General features: G+C 37.9%; 1 protein-coding gene and 1 pseudogene across 4 annotated transcripts in view; both read right to left on the bottom strand.

Moving 5' to 3' along the window:
* CCDC141 (coiled-coil domain containing 141) overlaps positions 1-24,983 on the bottom strand; it is a 171,497-nt gene that overhangs the window by 111,986 nt on the left and 34,528 nt on the right. For all 4 annotated transcript variants that reach the window (XM_070422661.1, XM_070422659.1, XM_070422660.1 and 1 more), the window contains 4 exons: positions 22,071-22,262; positions 18,331-18,439; positions 13,894-14,147; positions 826-942 (listed from right to left, as the gene is read on the bottom strand). In XM_070422661.1, coding sequence (XP_070278762.1) covers positions 826-942; positions 13,894-14,147; positions 18,331-18,439; positions 22,071-22,262 — 672 coding nt within the window. The remainder of the gene's footprint in view (positions 1-825; positions 943-13,893; positions 14,148-18,330; positions 18,440-22,070; positions 22,263-24,983) is intronic.
* Positions 18,863-19,018, bottom strand: LOC139015952 (U2 spliceosomal RNA; annotated as a pseudogene).

Here is a 24,983-nt window from a genome sequence, read left to right as displayed (position 1 = left end):
AATAGAAAGTTCCCTATGCCTGATATTGATTCAAGTATTCACCATTCCCACTCAGTCTACTACAAATAAACTTTTGTTTTCTTGCAGATTAAAATGGAGCACCTGTAAAGAACTCTGGAAAGTATTTATAAACCCCACATGTACACTGGAGTCCGTTTCCAAACAAGACAATGCAGAGGGAGCACTGTTATGTGGCTGCTCTGCCCCTCTCGCCTCAGCACGTCATGGTTCCATTTTGCACATTCGAACACCTGCAAGTGGTTGCCCAGCTGGTAGCCATTAATTTGTGCAAAACCAAAAAATGTGAAGCAAATTAAGGGATTGGGGAAATATAAATGGAAACAGCAAGTAAACTATATCTGGAAATCATACTGAGACCTCAGTGTAGAAAAACATTTTTTTTTTAGAAAGCTGGCACAGTAGAGTGGAGTTAGGTAAGACCTGCAATCAAATTCCAACTCTGCTACTGACAAGATATATTACACTAGTAAAGTTATCTTGCTTCTGTAAGCCTCTGCTTTTAGTTTATTTTGATCTGTTATGAGAAAAAATAATACCTACTCCTTAGGGGGTTGGCGATAATTTAGATAATGCATCTCTTACACTTAATGCAGTGTCTGACACAGTAATTATTTTAAAAAGATAGTTTTGCTGTAGGAGCTGTTGTTTTGTTCATTATTATTCCAGAAGAATAGGCAGTGGGCAGTGGTATTAGCTAATGCTATCAGAATTGTTCCTATGTAAATAGTGGGTTATTCAAAGAGAGTGTTTAGTGCCTCTTTAAATTACCTGCATGTTTCAATTATTTTTTAATGTGTCTCTTACCTTTGCTTTTATTTTTAGTTCCTCGTGCTTACGGATTAGTTCCTCATTATCTGAAAGTGATGAACCGAGACTTTGTTCCCGTAAATCTCTTATGGTTTTCTGAAACCAACAAGTAACCTAAGTAAAAAAGCAACAGAGATAAATTTTCAAATGATTAGAATACTGAGTAAAAATTAAGAAATATTTCCTTAACCTTTCAAAACATAAGCTATGTCAATTTCTCATCTCATGTATTGAATAATTATGGTGGATTTTTTATGTTTTCTTCACTCAACTTCTACATGCTTCAGAGAAAAAATAAAGTAATCCCTGAAAAGCATGAAAATAATATATCAGTTCAGATTACATAGCGTGAAGACAAGTATTCAAAATCTCCTAACAAAGAAGAACCAAAATAGATTCCCACACAGTCTCTGAATCATGCATGGTTCCAGAATATAAATCCCTTTCCTGGATAAGAATGTGAATCTGACCACAGTTACATAGACCCACACGAAGGTAATTAACAGCATAACAGCATATGTAGAATTATATTTCTACTATAAAAAGACAATGCAAAAATATTGTTTGGTGCAGTTGCTGGAAATTTGTGTTCTGAAAAAAATGAAGAAATTATTAAAATTCTGTTGACATTATAAATGGGGCATGACTCAGATTCATTTAGGTTTGATTTACAATACATACCTTACACTGTTAAAACAACAAATAGCAAAGGACTTGAAAGAAGTAGTACATTTTTAAATGATGACCTAAGTTGACATTGAACTGATGACATGAAGTATCTGGCTGCAGATTCTTTATCCAAATGAAAAGAAAGAGACTTGTATTTTTACTCTTAAATCCTATACAGTGTGGTTGCATGATCACATCATTGCTACTGATTCCTAAGAGCCCACTACATGCTAGACCAGGGGTGGGCAAACTTTTTGACTCGAGGGCCACAATGGGTTCTTAAACTGGACCGGAGGGCCGGAACAAAAGCATGGATGGAGTGTTTGTGTGAACTAATATAAATTCAAAGTAAACATCATTACATAAAAGGGTATGGTCTTTTTTTTTTTTTAGTTTTATTCATTTCAAACGGGGTGGATCCGGCCCGCGGGCCGTAGTTTGCCCACGGCTGTGCTAGACAGTTTGCTAGTTGCTTTTGGGGCATCACCTCTATTTCCCTCAACAACTCTATAACAAGTATGATATCATCATTTTAGAGATGAGGAGAGCTTAAGCAGCTTATCCAGGGCCACACAGTAAGTGACAGAACCAGGATTCCTCCCCAAGCTTTCATTATTTCAAAGTCCATGCTCTTTCCACCATGCCCTGCTGCCATTCTTGGCTACACTAAAGTCTTATAATCATGGGTATGAGGGGAAATTACTTCAAACCTGAAAAATTAATCCTGACAGTCCATTCAAAATGGTGGACACTACACTATGCTTTCCTCTAGCCTAGACAGTGGTCGGCAAACTGCGGCTCGCGAGCCACTTGTGGCTCTTTGGCCCCTTGAGTGTGACTCTTCCACAAAATACCAACTTCTGCGCATGGGCCACGAAGTTTCAATAGCACTGTACGTGCGCACCCGCACGTGCTATTTTGTGGAATAGCCACACTCACGGGGCCAAAGAGCCGCATGTGGCTCGCAAGCTGCAGTTTGCCAACCACTGGCCTAGGCTGTCTTGTCTACAACAGCATCAGGATTTATTTGACCTCCTATAATATGGACAAATGTTTGAAGCAGGTGGCCAAGGAGAAAACTAGGTTAGTCATGGAGCTCCACACAATATGTGTACACACACACACACACACACACACACACGCACCACAGAAGTTGAGTTAGTGGTTATCTAGATTAGAACATTCCATTACCATTACAGGGCTGATACCACAAAGCTGGTTATGAAATCAAAGGGTCTATACTAACGCCTGGCATTTTTCAGAATGGAATAGGCAGTAAAATATGGGGTAAGAGGGCTTATCTGGCTTCCTTCTAATTGGAAATCTTTGTTAGCCATCATTTTAGGCTGCCATCAATGCAAAGAATAATGGTGATACTGTAGCAGTTTTCATGTGAAATGCACCTCATTTTCTTTATAATATTTGGTAAGCTGTTTATAATACAAACATTAGTCAGTCTCCATATCTAAATGTAATGTTTATGTATTACAACTATCTGAAAATAGTCTGTCTTTCTGGTATCCCAGTTAGAAATAGATAGTATGTATAGTGTGCACATTAGAACACACAGAGTACTTTATCAAGAGCTATAACATTTATTCATTTATTTAATTTTATACAAATAATTTCTCACAAAAGATGCAGTGAGCCCATATAAAAACACAACTAGAACAATGATTTAAGGGTTTCATCAAAAAAAAATGAATCATGACTATAACCAGCTTTCAGAGATCATTTAATTTATTAAGTATTGGGAGTAATTTTTATTTATTCTTAGCTCAGGGGAGAGGAACTCTGAAATCTCAAGAATGCTTCAATAGAGAAAGTTAATATAGAATCTGAGTGAATAAAAGTGGGTACAAACAGGTGTTCGTTAATCTCTAAAAACAGGTGAGAAGCCTGAACCCTCAGTAAACCTATTTAATTTTGTGAGTCAAAGACTTGTCATCTAGCACATGTCAGTGGCGATGAAAGCAGGAAAGGAATGAGTTGTTTGATTTTTAAAAGGTATCTACTGACCTCATCCCTACATTTGGCAAATACTATTTCAATCCCCAAAGCATACTATTCCTGTATGGCAATACTGTTCCCTACAAGAGAATGCAGTTAAAGGTCTGTGGTGATATTCCATATATCCTGATCACATACCTGCCTGATGAAGCAAACTGACTCTCTAGATCTACACATTTTTACTACTGAATGCACTCTGGGGAGAGACGTATAAAAACAAGTTGGCATAAAACTCAGAATTAAGTAGTTCGCTGTGTGGGTGTTACAGCTCAGTGAGGCATTCACACACATGTTCAGCCTCTTAGATTAGATTTACTACGTGTGCCATGGGACGCATGCAGAACAGGCTCTTAGAGTCCTTCTTGTAAAAGCACAACACCCTAAATAACTAAGAGCTTGTCAACCATAATATTCTGCCACCCCGTAAATCAGTCGTTGTGCCCTGCGCACACCTATTGCAGACAGCTGCACAGATATTCCAAGAGCACTTTTTCTAAGGGTGTAAATTATATCAGCTGCTGAGTGGTAAGTACAGTAAGTGATGCATCAGGACATTCTATAGAACATGGTCTCTGCAAAGGATAAAAACATGAGCCAAGGGTTGGTGGAAAGAAAAGAACAAAAAGCATCCAGAGTATGCACTGCAAATCAGTTCAAGGGAATGATAGTGTAAGGGGGAGGTAAGAACATTTTTCCTCTCTCTTCAGTTCCCACCTTTCAGCTTAACATAAGTGTTGTGTTCATGGTCATTGCACTGATTTGACATGACATTCTAGATCCTCAGTGGCCAGAGCAGGTAGAACTAAGGTAGAGAAGGAGTGGGCAGATCTTTTTTACAGGGGGAAGGGGACCACCTATCTGAGGATGAAGAAGACAGAGAGAAAGGAAAGGAAAAGAAAATCAGCAAAGATGCAAAGAAGAAGCAATCAGAGGTGTTCAATGAAAACCAAGAGCTATCTTGGATATTAGAGGGTGCCAGAAAAACTCAGTCAAATGGTGTAGACCTGCACTGTCCTATGTGGTAGCCAATAAGCACATATGGCTATTGAGTGCTTGGAATGTGACAAGTCCAAATTGAAATGTACTCTAAGTATAAAATACACAGCAGATTTCATAGTCATATTTTTAAAAATTAATAAACATACCTCATTAAGAATATTCATATTGATTAAATGTTGAAATACTATTTTGGATATGTTGGATTAAACACAATATATTATTGCTTTTTTATGAGGCTTTTAAACTTTTTTGTGTTTCTTTTTCACTTTTTTAATGTGGCTACTACAACTTTTTGTTGTTGTTGTTAATCCTTACCCGAGGATATTTTCCCATTGATTTTTAGAGAGAGTGGAAGGGAGAGAGAGAAACATCTATGTGAGAGAGATATATCAATTGGTTGCCTCCTGCATGCGCCCTGACTGGGGCCAGGGATGGAGCCTGTAACCGAAGTATGTGCCCTTAACTGGAATTGAACCTGCTACCCTTCAGTCTGCAGGCTGATGCTCCCTCCACTGAGCCAAACTTGCTAGGGCCTGGCTACTACAACTTTTAAAATCACTTATGTGGCCCTGGCCAGGTGGCTCAGTTGGTTGGAGCATCGTCCCGTACACCAAAAGAATGCGGGTTATATTCCCAGTAAGGGCACATACGTAGGTTGAGGGTTTGATCCCTGGTTGGGCACGTATAGGAGGCAGCTGATGTTTCTCTTTCACATCAATGTTTCTCTCTCTCTCTCTCTCTCTCTCTCTCTCTCTCTCTCTCTCTTTTCCTCTCACTATAAAAAAATCAATTTTAAAAAAACCATATCCTCAGGTGAGGATTTAAAGATAAATTGATATATAGATAAATAAATAAATAAAATCACATACATGGCTTGCATTATATTTTTATCAGATGGTTCTACAACTCAAGGATTTTGAAAATATCCTTATTTGTAGATCTAATGACTGAGTTTTAATTAGAGGCTATTTAAAATAGTGAAATCAGGAAAATAGTAGGATGAAGCATTGGTTGATAAGCATGTATGGACCACTGGGTAGGGGTACTGAAGTTCAGCTAATGACTCTTCCAAAGAAGTTTATTGGCTAAGTAAAAGAAGGATCAGGTGATAGCTTTAAGGAAAGCAGGGGTACCAAAGAGGCTTCTCCCACCTTTTTAAAAAAAATTTTATTAGATGAGACATAAGCATTTTTTGCAAGACTGAAGATTCATGAAGGAGGATTGATGTAGGAATGTACCAGAATGTGAAGGTTGGAAGTGAGCACTACTGAGGGTAGCTTTGGGCCAGAAAGACTAGTCTTTGCTTGTTGAATAACCCATCCCCACACTGACCCCGTAGCTGGGAGATAAGAATAAAGAAAGTAAAACAAATGAACCCTACTTTCACAGAGAGATGTCAGGTACTACTCTAGGCAGGTTACAAGTGACCTTATCCAACCTTTGTATCCCCCCTATGATGAAGATATTTACTTTTGCAATAGATGAGGAAACTGAGACACATACAGGCAATTCAGTTAAGGTTACACAACTAACAAGAAGAAAGTCCCACGGTTGAAGACAGAAATGCCACAGTCAGAATGTATGGAGAACCAAAGGGTTCCAGAGAAGAGAAATGGTTCTTATTAGGCTAGTTTATGAATGTTCCTAAGACAAAACCCAAAATGCAATAATATATTTATAAACTCTAATTCTAACATGGAAATAGAACCTGTGCACGGGGCTCAGTGGACACAGTGCATTAGAGAGAAGGGGTGCCTCAGAGGAAGATGCCAGCTGTAAGCAAAGGAGACAACAAGCACAAACTGAGAATTCCTGTTCCAAAATGATACGTGTTAAAGACAGAACTAAAACATGGGGAACACACGAAACACATAGAAAGTATTGTCTGATGATCAAGGATAAATGACTCGAGTGGCAAGAAGGTAAACATCTGCTGCAACCCAAAGCGATGCGTCAGACTGAATAAAGCATCATAGTCCCTTTCTCCGCCATTTGTTCTACAATCTGAGATCAGACCTTATTTTTGATCGTTAAAACTGTGCTGCAGGAGGTAAGCTAGCAATAAACAATTCAAACCACCCTAACAGAAATGCTTAAGGGAAGATGAAAATCTCTTTCAAATTAGTTTCATTTTCTTTTCCATGTGCAGGACAGTTCCAACAGTTCCTGCCAAAGAATCAGTTACTATTAGAGACACAAAACAAAAAACTGATAATGAGGGCAAGGGGATCAGTTACTTATCTTCTTTAACCCAAGACTTTGTGATAGTCTCTCTTCCAATTACCAAAAATGCACACATAGACAGAGGTGTTTTCAACTATAGTTGAAGGCCTCAGGTGACAGGTCTAATGTCTACTTTGATTTTGAAGGCATGTTAGCATTAAAACAACAATATTAGCTCCCATCGCTCTTTTTCTTATTTACTGTAGGAAAACCAATTTCCATTATTTTGCATCAGACGATCTAGTCAAATGCGCTCTGTATTTAACTAGGCCATAACCAGACTTCACACATTCATTTGCTTCATTAGGTGGTAAAGTATTAGGAAGCATTAAAGCCATGTCACTGATGTTTGTACCTGAGGATTTGGAAGCAGAGGAGAAAAGAATCAGTGCCAAAATGTGGATTGGGTTTTTTTAGATGCATTCTGAGACTGATCTCATTATTGGCTTGTTATTTTGGACTCTATCTCAGAGATTCCAGGAGGAGAATTTTCTTTTGTGGAATTTGGAAGCCTTCCATGAATTACTGACATCAATGGGAAGATATTAGTATTCCTTAGCAAATTATCGAATCCCAGTATTCTCTGTTGATGGGTATCAGGAAAGTTAATATATTATATTATTGGTCATAGGCAAAATTTGTTATTTTGTAAACAGCTTTACAGATCATCTATCTCCCTGTCTGGAATCATAATTTCATGTATTTAATTATTCTGACTTGTGTTAACATATCATTCCTCTTCCAACATTTATATTATAAGACACTTGGCACTAAGGACTTCCCTTCCCAAGATTGCTTTCAACTCTTGTTTGTGTTTAGGTAGGCTCTTTACTTCCAGCTACTCGATGGTGGAAAGCTCTTTAATCCCATGAATAAAATCAGTACAGTGGACATCTCTGGACCTAAATTTTATCCCTAGCATTACCTTTGACTCGTTGCTGGGAATTATCCCAGCAGTGGGAAAAAAAGTCTTCTTCTTTTTTTTTCAAGAAAAGAAACAGACCAGTCTAGTGGCCACATGCATCTCTGCCAAAGATATGTAAGGCATGGTTTTCCCAGGATAACTTTGGGATGTACCTTGGGTGATGGGCAGCCATTTATATTCAGAGGGAGAGAGAGACTAACTTACAGGGCTACTTAGAAGTAGGACCAAAGCTTGACATTTGCACATAACCTCCCCAGTTCCTTGTTTATGTAGCCTGATACAGTGCATGCTGAAGCTTTGACCTAAACCCTGGTTGTTGGGGGGAAATGAGAGTTAGAAACTATCGTATTGATAGGATAAATAACTGCTGAATTATAAGGGATGGTTTAATCCTTCCAAAGTGTGCCATTTATTGTATTTGCTTATGAGTCTCCCTACAAAAAGCATTAAAATTAATAGGGCCCCTTTGCTTGTCTTTGGGGACTGAAGAATGGGGGTAGAGAAAGGAATGAGTCCCCCTCCCCAGCCAGTTTGCGATGGTAGCAGTATTGAAGAAAAAATAAAAGCCAACAACCTCCAGCACCAGGGGCAGGAAAGGAAAGGAGCTCAGGGTGTGGAAGAAGATACACAGGCAGCCCAGGGCGGAGCAGACAGCTGGAGTAGCAGCAACTGACTGTCATACAGTGGAAGGATGTGAGGTCAAAGTAAGGCAGAGCTTTTCCCGGAGAGCACACAGCTTTGTTATCGGTCCTATCACTGCTGAGAATGTAATCTAGTTATGGTGTGTATCGCCCAGCCCTCTTACCAACTGATGTGGGGGCTTAAATAATTGTGCCTAGTTAAAGTGCTATTAAGCCATCAATCCAATTGAACAATACTGTATATAGAAGTGATCAACTAAGCTTAAGGAAAATGTAATCAACTATAATAAGAATAAATTAGGTAAAGAAATAGCTAAAGAGTGGAGAAAGTTAGGGAGAGAAAAATAAATTTTTAACTTTATCATACAGATAAAGTTGACCTTTTTTTTAATAAACTCAGCTGGATACCAAGACATGAAATGGCACTTATTTACCATTCACATGATAACATTTTAGAAAGATTATCTAGTAATTTAGAGAATTGGTATGGGATCCAGTGAATATGTAGGGTTCTATGTGCTGGTGATTATCTGGTAATGCTCAGAGAGTGACCACCAACATGGAGTGAGATGGTGAACATTTGAACATTTACTGAGTGCTTGCTGTATGCTAAGCTGTGCTTTAAGCAGTTTTACACATATAATGTTGTTTATATTCACAACAAATCTATAGATAGCTATTATTATTATTTCCAGTTTACAGAAAAGGAACATGAGGCACAGAGGCCAACTAACTTGCCCAAATCACATAGCCAGTAATGTAAAAGCTGGGATTGCTAGCCATGCCACCTGCACCAGACTACCTCCTTTAGGACCAATGATATGTAGTGTCATTGAAATAAATGGTGGTTAGCATGCATTTGACTTAGGAGGTGTTTCTATTGTTTTCAAAATCACGAAGTTTCTCCTACAAACACCTCAAGATACTTTGCATTTACTCTAATGTGCCTTAGAGTGAATTCTAGAAACAGCTTAGGTGCTAAAATAAAATTTTGTGATAAATTTTAACCTATAAGGGTTTGAAAGTCATGTATGTTATTGGGCTGAACTATTGAATACCAGTATCACCAGGATAATTCATTATTTGATATGCCAGCCAATATTAGAAAGCTACATTCAAAGAAAGATTTTGTTTTAAACTCTTACTATGTGCTAGTCACTACATTAGGCACTTTTATATTATTTCATATCAATTGAAGCTGGTCAATCATCCAAGCTCTAACTCCTCGTTAGAATGTAGTATCATATAAAGTGTGTGTGTGTGTGTGTGTGTGTGTGTGTGTGTGTGCAAAGTTTTATAGCAGCCCACCAGGTACCAGACTGGTGCCCTGAGCCTGATATCATTTTAATTGTCTAGTAAAAATGAATATGGCCCTGGCTGGTTTTGGCTCAGTGGATAGAGCGTTGGCCTAGGGACTGAAGGGTCCTGGGTTCAATTCCGGTCAAGGGCACATGCCTGGGTTGTGGGCTCGATCACCGGTGGGGGGTGTGCAGGAGGCAGCCGATCAATGATTCTCTCTCATCATTGATGTTTCTCTCTCTCTCAAATCAATAAAAATATATTTTTTAAAGAATGAACATGATTACATATGGTTACAGAATTATTATATAAGTGGTATAAAACCTTGCAAATGTTAATTCTATTTCCCTCTTTCCTCTACAAAGATGTGTATCTTATATGTGATCTGAGGGTAAAAACAGATGATCTGCCCTCATGTCTTACTTGCTATTCCTCAATGTCCTTGACATTGTCTTATACAAAGAGATTATGAATAACTTATTTTTAATTTATCTGTTTGTCTCACTTATGCCTGATTGGAGCAATTGAAAAAAATTACATTCATAAATCTTCTTGCCAAGATAATTAATTATGCACAAAATACTCCAAGCTGCTTCTGATTTTCATTAATGAAACAGCAGATTATGTGCAAAATAAGATGCTGCTGGAATTGGGAAAAAAAAATGGTCATCTACTCATCTCTCAAAGTAAAACAAGTGCACATTTTTTACATCTGAAAAACAATGATACAGAAAGAACATTCTGTGATCGTATTTATCAGACTATCATATTTCAATTAAGATAGAAAAATATGTGGTTTTCATTTGTTTGTTTGTTTTTTCCTTTGATTGATATAAATCTTAAATTGTCATTGTTCTGGTCATTCAATTTTCTCCCAAAGTTAAATTAGCTAAACTATTATAGTTCAAAAGCATTAGGCCATAATAACTTAGACACAGAGCAGCTCTAAATGCGTCTTTTAAATGGCCCTTATGAGAGGCAATACATCAGACATTCAGACAACCACATTATTACTCATCAGTCATCTTTGCTCTAATTTTCTACTTACTTTCCCTTTTTCTTAAGTGGTTAAAACGATTGACAAAATGAGTACTTTATTCATGCAAAGTTTGACAGCTCCTACATTCCCTTAAAATAAGTACAGAACCAACAAAAAATATTTGCCCTCCGTTGAAGTATGTGCCTTTGAATCAACTCAGGTTCCACAATATTCTATCAGGTAGACCATTCAGGAACATGATTATCATAGAACCCAAATTACTAACAGAGTCACACCCAATTTGGTGAACCTGCTGCTATTCTTCACCATTGCATCATCAATTAAATTTCAGAATAGAGCATTCAGAAAAGCTAAAAATTAGGTAAGATAATTATGCTTGTATCTACCTGGATTTTAAATTATTTCTTTGTTCACATAATTATAACACAGTAAACATTAATACTTGTTTATAATATTAAGAAACTAAAGAGACTCTACTTCCTCACCAATAAGATATTCTTTAAATTGTGCTAATTCAAGCAGTGAAATATTATACCCATTAAAATTACCTATTGTACTTTTGACACAAGAATGTGTCTATGATTTTTTCAATTTAATAAAAATAGGTAATAATACAGTATGCTTAGGTTAATTCCATTAGTGTTTGGTTGCTTATTTATCCATTTCTTTAATGAATGTGTGTATGTTCCTATGACAGTGCTCATCCTATATAATAAAACCCTAATATGCAAATCAACCAAACAGCAGAACAACCGGTCACTATGATGCGCACTGACCACCAGGGGGCAGACGCTCAACGCAGGAGCTGCCCCTTGGTGGTCAGTGCACTCCCATAGCAGGAGCGCCACACAGCCAGAAGCTGGGCTCACCGCTGACGAGCGCAGCAGTGGTGGCAGGGGCCTCTCCTGCCTCTGCAGCAGCTCTGAGGACCCCTTGGGGGTCCCAGACTGTGAGAGGGTGCAGGCCGGGCTGAGAGACCCCCCCCCACCCCCCCAGTGCACGAATGTCGTTCACCAGGCCTCTAGTACTGTATAAAGGTCTAAAAGCTGGCAGTATGTCAAATGTTCATAACAGTTACCTATATGGAAGTGATCTCACCTACATTTTAAACAAACGGGCATTAAGTCACAAGAAGAAAAAATATATCTTTCTGTTTTGAACTATTCATTGAGTACTCATTGAACAAGTATGGCTAAGATTACAAAAGTGACTTTTATTTGATCCATCAAACTCAAAATAAATAACAAATTACCCTTTAATGCATACCAGTCTTGACCAGATTGGTGGTAGATGGAGGTAAAAGGGGGAGGAGAGTGATATGTGTTGGGCTTTCACTATCCTTTTCAGACATGCTGCCCTAAATTACTAATTATAATATAGCAGTTAATATGAGCCAAGTAACATTCTAACTGCTTGACGGAGAATAACTCACTTGATAATCTTAACAACACTTTGAGGAAAATACTACTATAGCTACATTTTACAGAAAACTGAGCCTCTGGGAATTTAAATAATTGCTCAGTTACCCATCTGGTAGGTGACAGAACAAGGATTTGAACCCAGCCAATAGTCTGGCCCCAGGATCTGTGTTCTCATCAGCCCACAGAGACAGCAGTTACCTTTACTGATGACTCCAACTGCTGTCAATGGTGTTAGCAAGAGAAAAATGTAACATGGGCGTTTTAAGATTAAGAACCTAAATTTTATATTTAAAGAAATGAATAATTTATTTATTGACCAATTTTATTAAAATGTAATATTTATCCTTATCATTATTGTTGAATTGATTTTGGCTCAAGATTGTCAGGAATAGAATCCAAATGAAAGCCTAGTTCTTTTAACCACAAGTTCATTCTGCTCTAGCCAACTGAGCCACCCAGCCAGGGCTTACACAAGTTCATTCTGAAAGCCTTAATATACCTAGAGCAGCCTCTGACAATGAGACAATAGGAAGAGGCCTTGGCCCAGGAGAGGAAGGACAAGAAAACTTGTCCTGAGGCTGTTGTAATCCTTGGTATTTACACAAATGAATTAAAAACTTATATCCAGACAAAAATTTGCACATGGATGCCTATAGCAGTTTTATCCATAACTGCCAAAACTTGGAAGCTACCAAGATGTCCTTCAGTAGGTGACAGGATAAATAAACTATGGCACATTCACACAGTGGGATAGTATTCAATGCTAAAAAGAAATAAGCAATCAAGCCATGCAAAAGTATGAAGGAATCTTAAGTGCATATTTCTAAGCAAATAACCAAATCTGAAAATGCTACACGTTAGATTATTTCAATTATATGACATTCTGGAAAACACAAAACTATGGAGGTAGTAAAACGATCAGTAGTTGCCAAGGATTAGGGGGAGAGAGGGATGACTAGGCAGAGCACAGAGGATTCTTAGGGCAATGAAATTATTTTGCATTCTACAATGGTAGGTATATGTCATTACACACTTTTTAAAATCCACAGAATGTACAGAGATGAGCAAAACTAGGATTATAATTATTTGTATGGAAACTAATATAATAATTCAAAATAATACTATAAGAATAAATACTGTGTCTCACATACTCACAACTATAAACCTACTTTTGCCCACCAAGAGTGGACCCTACTGTGAACTATGGGCTTTGGGTGATGATGTGTCAGTGTAGGTTCATCGATTATAGAAAATGTACCACTCTAGTGCAGAATGTTGATAATGGGGGAGATTGTGCATGTGTGGAGACAGGGGGTACTCTATCCCTAAAGTCTGGGTAATGTGTTCTAATAAGCCTGCAAACTCATCATCCTCCGACCCCAAAGCCCTCTAACCACTGAGCATCCAGCCACAGATGAAGGTCATATTTCTTAATTGGTACCAGACCATTCTTCTAAGAACAATATTTCCATTTTGCACTGATAGACTTTTTCACTGACATTAATAGCAATCTAGAACAATTTAGCACTATCATGCCCCTCCAACTTTGAAGAAAATTACAGTTAACATTTCAGAATTTCAAAGAAATGTATCTAAAAGTAGTGACCTGGAAGGAAGTGAGAAAGAGAATCCAACAACAGTCATTTCAAAACTGCCCAGTGGTGCTCTCCCATTTATGAAATTAATATTTTAATGAGAGGAAATAAAGATATTTGTTGTTATATTACCTGCATGGAAAAAACAACAACATATAGTTTGGACCAAAGATCAAATAATTTAACCATGACAACTGAGAAACTGTCCCAGGAATAGCTAGTCCACATAACAACCAAACTTCATTAGCTGAGGGAAGACATTATCAGTGCCCCTTTGGATTACCTGATTTTCTTGTTGGTCCCACTGACATATCTGCAGAACCTGACTCAATTCCTGCCGCTGTTGCTTCAGGTACTTGTCTAGTTGCCGTCTCCTGTCTTGTAGAAGTTCAAGAAGACTGTCGATCTTCAGGCAGCTACTACGAGCTCCCTGAATCAACTCAGGATTTACATTAGGTCCATCACACTTGAATTTTTCTATGAAGTCAGTGAGTTGTTGACTTTTGTTTAAAAGCGCTAGAGATCGTTCTAAGAGTTCTAGAAGAAAGTTAGAAAGAAAACAGAACAATGATATGAGCAAGCTTTTAGATAGTAATATTTTTGACTCTTCATATAATTTAAAATATATATAACCTTTATACTAAAATAAGGAATTCAAATGTGTAAACATAAAATGCCTAATATGCAAATAGACCGAACGGGCGGAACAACCAAAAAACCGAACAACCAGTCGCTATGATGTGCATTGACCACCAGGGGCACACACAGAACATGGCAGGCTTTGGCCATGGCAGGAAGGTGGAGCAGGTGAGCGGGGGGGCCAGACCAAGGTGGGGTGCTGGTCGCTGTCATCGAGGCGAGCCTCTAGTGGTTACTGAATATTCTTTGCTCCAGCGCACCATGGTCCCACCTGGCACTTGCACCTGCTGCTGGTGCTGGCCCTGCTCGCACCCACTGCTGACACCGGAGCCACCACTTGCACCCGCTGCCGGCACCCAGCGCCAGTACTGATTGCTTGGCGCCGTCAGCGGGTGCGAGCAGTGGCTGCAGGCCCCGATCGCACCTGAGGGCTTCTCCACCTCCCCCTGTTCCTGAAGGGTGATCAGAGCAGCAGCCGCTGCTTGCTCCCGCTGATGTTTGCACCCACTGCTGGCACCGGGCCTCAATCACTCCACGCTGTTCCCAATCGCTCTGTACCATCAGTGGTGCAAGCGAGAGGGGACTGGGGGCCACGGCAGGAGGAGCTGGGTGGGGGCGCGGAGGATGGGCCGAGACCCACCCCTGTGCTCACTAGCCTCACGGCCCACAGTTCCTTTCAAGGTGCACGAATTTTTGCACCAGGCCCCTAGTCTGCCAGAACAGGTTCTTCTGTGGAAGGAAAAGAAAAAACTGCAGAAACAGGGTGAAGATAGGTTACAGAGACTGTGCCCACTGAACAGAAGGGTTTTAATTTGTATAACCATAATAACCAGTATGATTAATTATAATGCAACATATATTACACACACACACACAAAGCATGGGCAGGTGGCAGGGTTTCCATAGGGTATTTCTTTTCTTTCTTTCCATAACTAGTTCTTACACACTAGACTTTTCAAATGAGAAAGGAAAGTAGGTGCTTGCATACTGAGAGTGGAATAAGCCAACCTGCTCTGGTCCCTACAAAATAAATATAATTAGCCAAAATTTCCATTTGCAATCTTTTTCTGGTTTCTGTTTCAGCTCCTGTCAAAATAGTATAACCACTACCACAGTATCACTGGGAAGGAAGCCTCCTGGGCCCAAATTAACTTGTAAAATGTACCCAGGCTAAAATCGGTCTGTTACTGCTACCAAGATGATCATTAAAGTGGGTAAATGGTCCCCTCTGTCAGTTCCTTCAATTCTTCCTCTGTCAGTTTCTAACATTTTACTTTCATACTGTTTATTTTTCTGGCTATTTATTCCTTCCATTGATCATACAAAGTGCTGCATTTTTTCTCAGGCTACGCTATCTAGATATACCATGACCTTCAGGAAATACAAAATCTCTATAGTGCATTTATTTTAAAGATTGTAATTTTTTTTGCATTTACAAAACCTTATTTTCTGACATAATACCTTGTAATGTGAGGCTCTTAGATACTTAATAAGTTTCAATTGTTTGTTTTGATTGTCATACTGAAAAAAAGTAACATTAAAGTATATTTGCCATAATTATTAAGTATAAATAGCAAATTCAAGATAGATGAATGGGGAATGTACACAAGTTAAGTGAATTTATAGCTTTATACTCATCTTTCCAAATGAGTATTTTCTAAAACGTATCAAGGTCACAGTCTTAGCATTGAGATCATGGGTGATGTTTCTTCCTAATACCTTTTTAAATATTCCAAATATTTCTCCGTGGAGTTGTGTTTCTTAAACTCATCCAATGAGCATTTTCAAATATATACAAAAGTAGAGAGAATAGTATAATGAACCTATACCTGAAAAATTTAAGATATATAAAACATCTCAGAATAAGAAAGTAAGATGATTGTCCCTTTGAGGAAGCTTCTTCAGTATTATGTTTATTTTAAGAAGGCAGTTGGACAACTAAAGGGTGCATCATTTGCCAGCCACCTAGTCTGTGGTATTTTGTTATAACAGTCTGAACAGACTAAGTTAGATATGAAGTCCTTAACTTTAAATCAGAACTTTGTCCTTGAATATGCATTTTAAATCAGCTAATCTTAATCATATCCCATTGAATTAGCTGTTTGGCAAATCTCATCTACCCCCATGATATGAAGCCACCATTGAGCATATGAATTGGGAGCCTGGTCAGAGTCCCCTGTAATCCTTATGCTTCAAGTATCACATAGAGGAACACAAAAATGCCACGAGAAACATGTCCTCAGGGTGGCAGAATATTTTTTCATCACAAAAATAAACTATGTTCCCTGTCCTCAGCATGCATTTTCATCCATCTCCTCAGGTTAAGAGGAGGCCGGTGGACACCTGCAGACTGTATCAGCGAAAGGCAGGACACGGGTCCCGCTGTCAGCCGGATACCAGAGCACTGCAGTCCAAGGCCTGCACGCCAAGCTCCCTGTGCCACAGACCCAGGTGCCTCTGAAGGAGCCAACAACAACAACAAAACAGCATTAACGCTACTCTCCCCTTCCAGCTCCAACCCAGCGTATTTTTGGAAAATTCCACTTCCACCACCCCTCTGGACTGCCTCAGTACTGAACCTCCTCAGCAAAAGCATCCATCACTGTCCGGTTTCCAGAGGTAAGATTGCTATGTGATGATCATGTTGGTCGCATGAAGACTGAATGGAGACCACAGACTGAATCTCAGTGGTCTGGACTCAGACTCACTTTCCAGCGTCCTAAGAGGAATTGTTTGTGATTCTGTGGGCCCCCTTTGGACCCAGTGAGATTGCTGTTCCTGTACAACAAAAGTGATCAGGCCGCTGCTTTAAGGATGTTCTTTTTGATGCTGTTTATAATTCCTACTAGTAATAGGTCCTAATGAACAATAATCAGTTAAAATTACATGTCTATGCGTGGTAGCACCTCATCAAAATTTACACAGGAAAGACTGAGTTGTTTAATTTTTGAGTTTTAGAAAAGTAATGATCTAGTATCTAGAGTCCCTTTGGCGGGTGATAGAAACAAAAAATCTATTTGTGGCTTTAAAAATACCTTTTGTCCCTGTCCAGCATGATCAAGCTGGTCAAGCTAGAAGCTGAGTTAGAATTATGACAAATGAGTTCAGGAAACCATCCACTCGCACCCCGTTCTATTTGGCAGCAATAATTAGAAAAACGCCTTACGAAGGAAAGAAGTGTTGTTCCTCTCTAACCTGCTTCTACAGAAAGATTCCAGTAAACAGCTACTGTTCCACAAATGGCTTCCATACTATAATTCTGTCCACCCCAAATTCTGGTAGAAAAGGGCTAGCACACAAATTGTCGGTTAACCATTAGACTATAGTTGTTCAGAGGGAACTGAAAGTCTGTTTTATTAAATTGTTTTAATCTGGGAAATTTTCACTACTCTTTTTCCCCCTGTTTTTATTGCAACAGTGAAAGAGGGATTTTCCTTATTCAGAGCTGTTATTTAAAGTTGACCTCAATGTACTGTCCCTGAGAAGAAACATGCACTGAATTCAACCATTTATTTGACCAAGAAATATTTCTTGAGGATCCACCAGGTACCATCACCTTGCCAGAAGCTGAAGATACACAGATGAACCCAGTAAAAATGGCCCCTGTCCTCAGGAACCACGTCCAGAAGACTGAGAACTCCCAGAGTCAGCAGGATCCTTCAGAGGCTGGCCCTGTACCATCTCCTTAGAACCATTTACAACTACTTCTTTCTTGCAGAAGATGACCAAGAAAAGAGCTTTCATTTACCTTTCTTGGAATGAGTTGAAGTATACATAAACAGATAAATTAAACATATATTGTCCTGTCCAGCCAGTGTGGCTCAGTGACTGAGCATCGACCTATGAACCAGGAAGTCATGATTCCATTCCCAGTCAGGGCACATGCCTGGGTTGCAGGCTCGATCCCCTATGGGGCGTGCAGGAGGCAGCCAATCAATGATTCTCCTTCATCATTGATGTTTCTATCTCTCTCTCCCTCTCCTTTCCTTTCTGAAATCAATAAAAATATGTCCTACATGAGCATTCTCACATTAACATCTCTATTTTAAAAGCTCTTGTGAGGAACAAACATAAATCTTGCCTTTGGTGTGATGTTCATGAAGCTGAAGAAGTGACCTTAAGGAATCGGCAGTGTCGAACTCCTGAGTGTTCTGGAGGAACTCTTCAGCTTGATCAATTTTAATAGCAAACTGCAACAGAAACACAGGGGAAAGACATTTGAAAAGCCAAAAATCAATATGCCACTTTAATTATATGACTTAATGGCCTGGGTGACTCTGTACGTGTATGTGTGTTTGTGGAGCATGTGCTGGCTTAGGGTGCTTGTGTGAGGGTGTGCATTCACATGTAGTCAACTTAGAAAATACCAAGGCAAGAACTTTTTTCTCATTCTTTTGCATTCTTTTATACCTGGAAATGTACCATGTATGCTGAAATAAGCCAACTTGCTTACTATTCAGATGTATGTTAAAATTTTCAACTAAAAATTTTGTGTCCTATGTAATAAATATAGCCACTTTTAATATTATAAGGCACTTTGTACATGAATTACCACAAAGTTTGCTAGGAGAAACCAACAGAAGTTTGGCTAACCAGTGGTGACATAATTATAAGTAAATTTAACCTAAGAAGCCATTTAGAGGGAAGGTTGCAAAAACAGTTTTTTTCCTCTGTAATTAGACCTAGAACTGAAAAAAGCAAGTTTCAAAATAATACATAGTCTAATCCTATTTCTAAACTTGATCTTAGCCAAAAAGCCAAGAAGCAATGTCTAATCCTGTTTTATACAAAGCAAAATATATATATATGTATTTGTACACAAAGTGGTCTGAGAAGATATACACCAAATGGTTACATTTATGAGAAGGAATGGGATTAGGTATGGGTTAAGGAACATAAAAGTTTAGTTTTTACATCTACAATTTGTAATTTTGTTTGAATTTTTATAAATAATTTTATGCATTACTTATATAAATAAAATAAGATTTGGTGCAGCAAGGATGAAAATTTTCTCCTCCATTTCAAAAAATAAAGAATAGCAATTTGACACCCTAAATGGTGAGGAATATGACTGATCTCTTCTTCTGTGTTTCTCCATGGAGGAAAGAGAAAGGGCAGATGCTTGAAGTAATATTAAAATCCTCAGGAGACTCATCTTATAAACAAGCTTTAGAAAAGGACAAAACATCCTTGGTTATGCTATTATAGTATTTCATAGTAGCAGACAAAGAGCTGGTTTGTTTTAACACTAAGATTCAAAGGTAATTATTATACTTTATTAGAGCATTTAATCAACATTTTCACCTTTGGACCAAGTGTAGAATAAACTCGTAAAGGCTAAGTATCATGTTGAAAGACAAAAGCCTATCACAGTGCTGGTCTTCCTTTTCAAGATTTTTCCGAACTGTCACTTTAAATTGAGAGATTTTCAATATTTTTATACAACTATTTGATTAACAAGATTTTTGCTTTGCCTGGCCAGCATGGCTCAGTGGTTGAGCATCGACCCATGAACCCAGGAAGTCCCGATTCAATTCCCGGTCAGGGCATATGCCTGGGTTGCAAGCAAGATCCCTAGTGAGGGGCATGCAGTAGGCAGCCGATCAATCATGCTCTCTCATCATTGATGTTTCTATCTCTCTCTCCCTCTCCCTTCCTCTCTGAAATCAATAAAAAATATATATTTTTTAAAAATCCGTATTATGATCATTACGATAGCCATATGAGACCCAGTTATAAAGAGCATGGAAAGATGAGAGACTAATGGGCATGTCTCTTTGGAAATACAGGGCAGGCCACCACCACCCTGTCAGAACCTGACGGACACCTGCCATTGTCACTGAGGGACAATGTCTCTAAATTGAAGCACTATGTCTGAGAAGAGAAAAACCTTTCTGGTGGTTAAGGCTAGGAGCCAGAAACTGTCCTTTATGATTATCAACCATGTAATAAGAAGTCATGTGTAGTTCTAAAGAACTCTTGAATGCACATAGTTCAATAAGGGAACCCACCCACACATCATTTACATCTCTAATGCATTCCATTTCTAATAACTGATTTTAAAGGCATTCTTTGGGCAGCAACTTCAAAGAAAATAAAAAAAAAAACCCTATACGTGATTTGTTTTTATTCCCTGTAGAACATTACAAAAAGTTTTGGAGTGACTATGTTTCAGAGCTTGTTACATTAAATTTTAAAAATAAACAATTTTACTCAGAAAAAAACTTCCCTAATGTACTGTTAAGTGTTATCTTATGTATATTTTATTTTCTTCACTTTTCTCCTTTCTGTGGCTTGTACAGGATAGAAATGGTGATGGGGGACATTTTTTTGAAAACCCTATTCTTAATGTCACTCTCTCTTTTTTTAATCACTAATGAAAATTGCCTTGGCATTCACAAGGAGCAGGGAAGATCATGTAGGAGTTTGCCTTAAGCTAAGTATGAAGGTGTCTACAAAATTGGAAGCGAAAAATACAAAAAACAATTAGCCATTTCATTAGGAATCAGAGTGTGTGGTTGAATTACAGGTTAACTTATTACTTCTTTTTTTTTTATGAGTACATAAGAGTCATTTCTCATCATGGAGAAAATCAGAAAGCACAAATGCTACTACACAGTGAGAAACAAATATTCCGCCTCGTGTTTAAAAAATATAATTTCTTGTGCTAAATGAGCTAAATGTAAAGGGCAGTTGACACCGATACCCACTTACTTAGATGGAATAAATCAAATGTATCTATAATTTGACCTCTGTGGGTATATTTCACCTGGTTATTTCTTTTCAGAAAAGAAAACGGTGCATAGAACTTTTTCCCAAGATGATCTGTAAAATGAATTGTGAGTTGGGCTTCCGAGTGCAAATTGTGGAAAACAAACTTTGAGAGTTAGAGGTTTTTGTTCCTCCTTCTAACTTTTAACCGAGTTCGTGATGCATGAGATTGTCTACCCCAGTTTTCATGTTCTATTACTAATCTCCTTTCCTTCATTATTTTGAATTTAAGCCCTGAATTTCCAGTTTGGAAATGTCATATTTTTCAAAGCTCATGCTTTATCATAATGAAGCAGAGCTCTCACATCAAAATGAATGTACTGCCACCTGACAGAGAAGTTAAAAGTGAAATTTCCAATAACTGTCTCATACCAAACATAACATGTCTTTTGATGTTGTTCTTTGAGCCTCACATTTTGAAATTGGGAACCTCAAAAAAATTGCAGAATTTAAGAAAAAAATCATAGGGGGAAATGACCTTCTTAGGTCCAGGACTTTTCCCTTCCCTTACGTTTTAATGAGTTCAAGCTATAGGAACTCAAAGATATGCCTTTAAAAGTACTTTATGAAATGCTATGCTCACAAGTCAGACATTCTGTGGAATATTTTGCAATTCCCTTTGCATAAGCAGAAGTTTTAATCAACAAATTTTAGTCAATAAGAACACTTTCTACCACCATTTCCTATAATCCGGGGAAATCTTTTGATTTAGTAATTATATTAGTGTTTTCTACACAAGGAACTATATCATAATGACTTATAAGTAAGAGTTCCCATTTTTACTTAATATTTTACTTAATTTTAATGGACTATACTTAGTTTTTAAATGTTTGAAGGCCTACATTTAAAATATCTATCTTCTGACAAACAAAAAATTAGATGATATATATATATATATATATATATATATATATATATATATATATATATAATATCTTGGTTATTCTGCTGTTTTTTGCAATGTCTATTTGCAGAAATAAAGTATTTTCAGGAGTGCTATTCATTTGCTCTGTTATAGAGAAGGGAGACTTTAAAAAAAAGAATACAAACCTCCAAGGCACTTTCAAAAAATTCAGAGGTCAACCTGAGGAGCTCCCTTCTTCTTTCAAGCATGGAGACCAGGGCTGTCCATGCTTCACCCAGGGTGCTGGCCATGGCATCGTACACCTGACTCTGATCCTTATTCTCTTCAGCTGTCTTGTCCGCTTCCTGCAGGAGCTCCCATACCCGATCTTCCAAAGCCTAAGTCCAAGGAAAAAACAAGGTATAAGGCAGAGGACCAGTCAATGTGAAAATACAGCATCACATTTTAAACACTTGGATATTTGAAACTGTATGTGGTCTACGACGGTCTGGAAGAGAATTTATAAACTCCAGCTGCTATGCAGGCAGGCACATCAAGCAGGCAGGATGGAGCAGTGGAGATTATGGTAAACCAGGGAGCATGCCAGGCTAAAGGCATTCACATCTATTGTTCAAACACTAACAATTTATCAAAGGTGCACATCTACATTCCCAGGGGTACAGAATATTGTGTTAACCTCACATTAAAAAAAAAAAAAGCTGCCCAGACTGTGTTGCTCAGTGGTTGAGCGTCAACTCATAAACCAGAAGGACACGTGACAGTTTTAAACATGTTGGTGCTTAACAACAGAGCATTAAAATATGTAAGTAAAAACTGACATAGCTATGAGGAGAAATAGACAAATCTACCATTAGAGTTGGAGACTTCAACATTTCTCCATCAATAACTAAAATATCCAGCAAGCAGAAAATTATTGAGGATATAGAAATAAACAACATCCCCAGTCAACTGAATATAACTGACATGTATAGACTACTATGTCCAACAACAGAGAAATATACATTCTTCTCCAGCTCACGTGAAACATTTACTAAGATAGACTATCTGCTGATTTTTACCTAGGCTTTTTCAAATGGATTTTACTTTTTTTTATTTATATCTTCCTATATGTTTTGAATTTTTTATGACAATATATTATTTTTATCATTGGAGGAAATATGGTGTTCATTTTTGCAACTATGTAAAAGAGACTTATTCAGAAAAACAAGAAGAAAAACATGTCATTGCTATACTAAATAGTGAACCCGAGTTATTTCCAATTAAAATTCTAGAACAGTTTTTTTCCTTCCTTACACTTTCAAATTATACCCTAAAACATAAACACTTCAACTGTATTATTATTCCCAGCTATTTGCTGTTTCTTTCTGTAAAAGGATCGTACCCTCATGCCTTCTAACATCAGACTTGTCCATGTGACTTGCTTAGACTAATGAAATGTAAACAGTTTTGTGTGCTACTTCTGAGCAGAAGTTTTAAGAACCGATGAGGGTCCTATCATGAAGATATGCAAAACTGAATTGTAATTACCATGAAGCAAACATGTAATATAAGAAATAAAATGACTATGAGCCACTGATGTTGGGGGATTATTTGTTACCCTACGATTGCCAGATAGATTGACAAATATAAAATCATTTGTTAGACATTATACATTCAAGGTTCTCTTGTGCTTAATACAGAAGGAAAATAATTCACAATGCAACAAAACAAAATATCTAGACCAGAGTCTGACAATTTCATAGCTAACCCAAAAAAGTCTCAGGCAGATTGTGTTGGACATGTCAATGGGTTCTTCAGAGACATCCACTGAATATGTGTCATCTCTGTTCTCTTTGGTCTTTAGGCTAAAACAAACTAATGATTGTCTAAATTGCAAATAGAGATCACCAAATGCATATACTTTGTTTTTTAAAAATATGTTTTTATTGATTTCAGAGAGGAAGGGAGAGGGAGAGAGAGATAGAAATATCAATAATGAGAGAGAATCATTGATCGGCTGCCTCCTGTACACCCCACTGGGGATCAAGCCCGCAACCCGGGCATGTGTCTTGACCAGGAATCGAACCTGGTTCATAGGTCAATGCTCAACCACTGAGCCATGCCTGCCAGGTGCATTTTTTTTCTTATACAGCTATTTGAGAGCATAATATCTAGGCATTTCCTTCCTCTGTGACAAGCTTTAGGTTATCTTAAGGGCTGATTAACTTTGTATTGTGCATGTGTTTCATTTCATACTTTTTGTCAATGAAATAACTTAGCCTCAGTTTCCACATATAATAGCCAAAAAATATGTAAGGGGAAGAAAAAGATTATACTAGGAGTTTTAATTTTAAGATAGGTCATTTGTATGACAAAGACTGTAGTAAGAAATAAAATTAGGAGAACTTGATAATTCCATGCTGGAGATGCAGAAGAGAATAATAAATAAAAGGCAATGAATTCATTCTCAAGCAAAAAGCAAGTGAACACTTAACCTTTTAGTGATATTTTTCAGATTTGACATGAAGGTGATAAAATAAATCTGAAGTTGGCTATTTCCATGGCTAATAAGGTTGTTTCTGGAATTATTTTTTACATAGAATTCTTTCAGCCCTCTTAAACACATATGACTTAGTTCTTCTTAATACTGTTCTTTTACCACTTAAGTGACACTTTATAAATCAGTGATGCAGAGGTTTTGGGGGCAAGCAGCTTGGAGGACTACAATACTGGCTTCCAATATTTCCCATGACCTCCAATATGAACTGCAAAATGTTCTATTCTCTGGAATTCCAAGGCCAGAACATGATTGCAGAACCCTCTGGGTTTAATTTGGTACAAGTTGCACTTTCTTGGAGATTTTCTTCAAGAAAGCCAGCAGATATTTTGCTTTAAGGATTGGCAGAGGACAGCTCTAACTTCTCTTGGAATTTAGATTACTCTTGGGGTGCTGGAACCAGAGGCCAAGTGCAGTTCAATGTTCCCCAGGGCCAATCCAACACCATCTGAAATACTGGAGAAGAGAGGGATTCAAACAGAGTGAACTAGGCAGGATTCTTAGAGCAGGAATATTTTTCAGCCAATCCAAAATCTCAGCATAATGATCAGTTGAAATATAT

Source organism: Myotis yumanensis, unplaced genomic scaffold, assembly GCF_028538775.1.
Source record: "Myotis yumanensis isolate MYYU_CA2020_CCGP unplaced genomic scaffold, mMyoYum1.0.hap1 SCAF_8, whole genome shotgun sequence".
NCBI lineage: Eukaryota > Metazoa > Chordata > Mammalia > Chiroptera > Vespertilionidae > Myotis > Myotis yumanensis.
The sequence above is the reverse complement of the archived record's forward strand: the minus strand, read 5'-3'. Positions and strand labels throughout refer to the sequence as shown.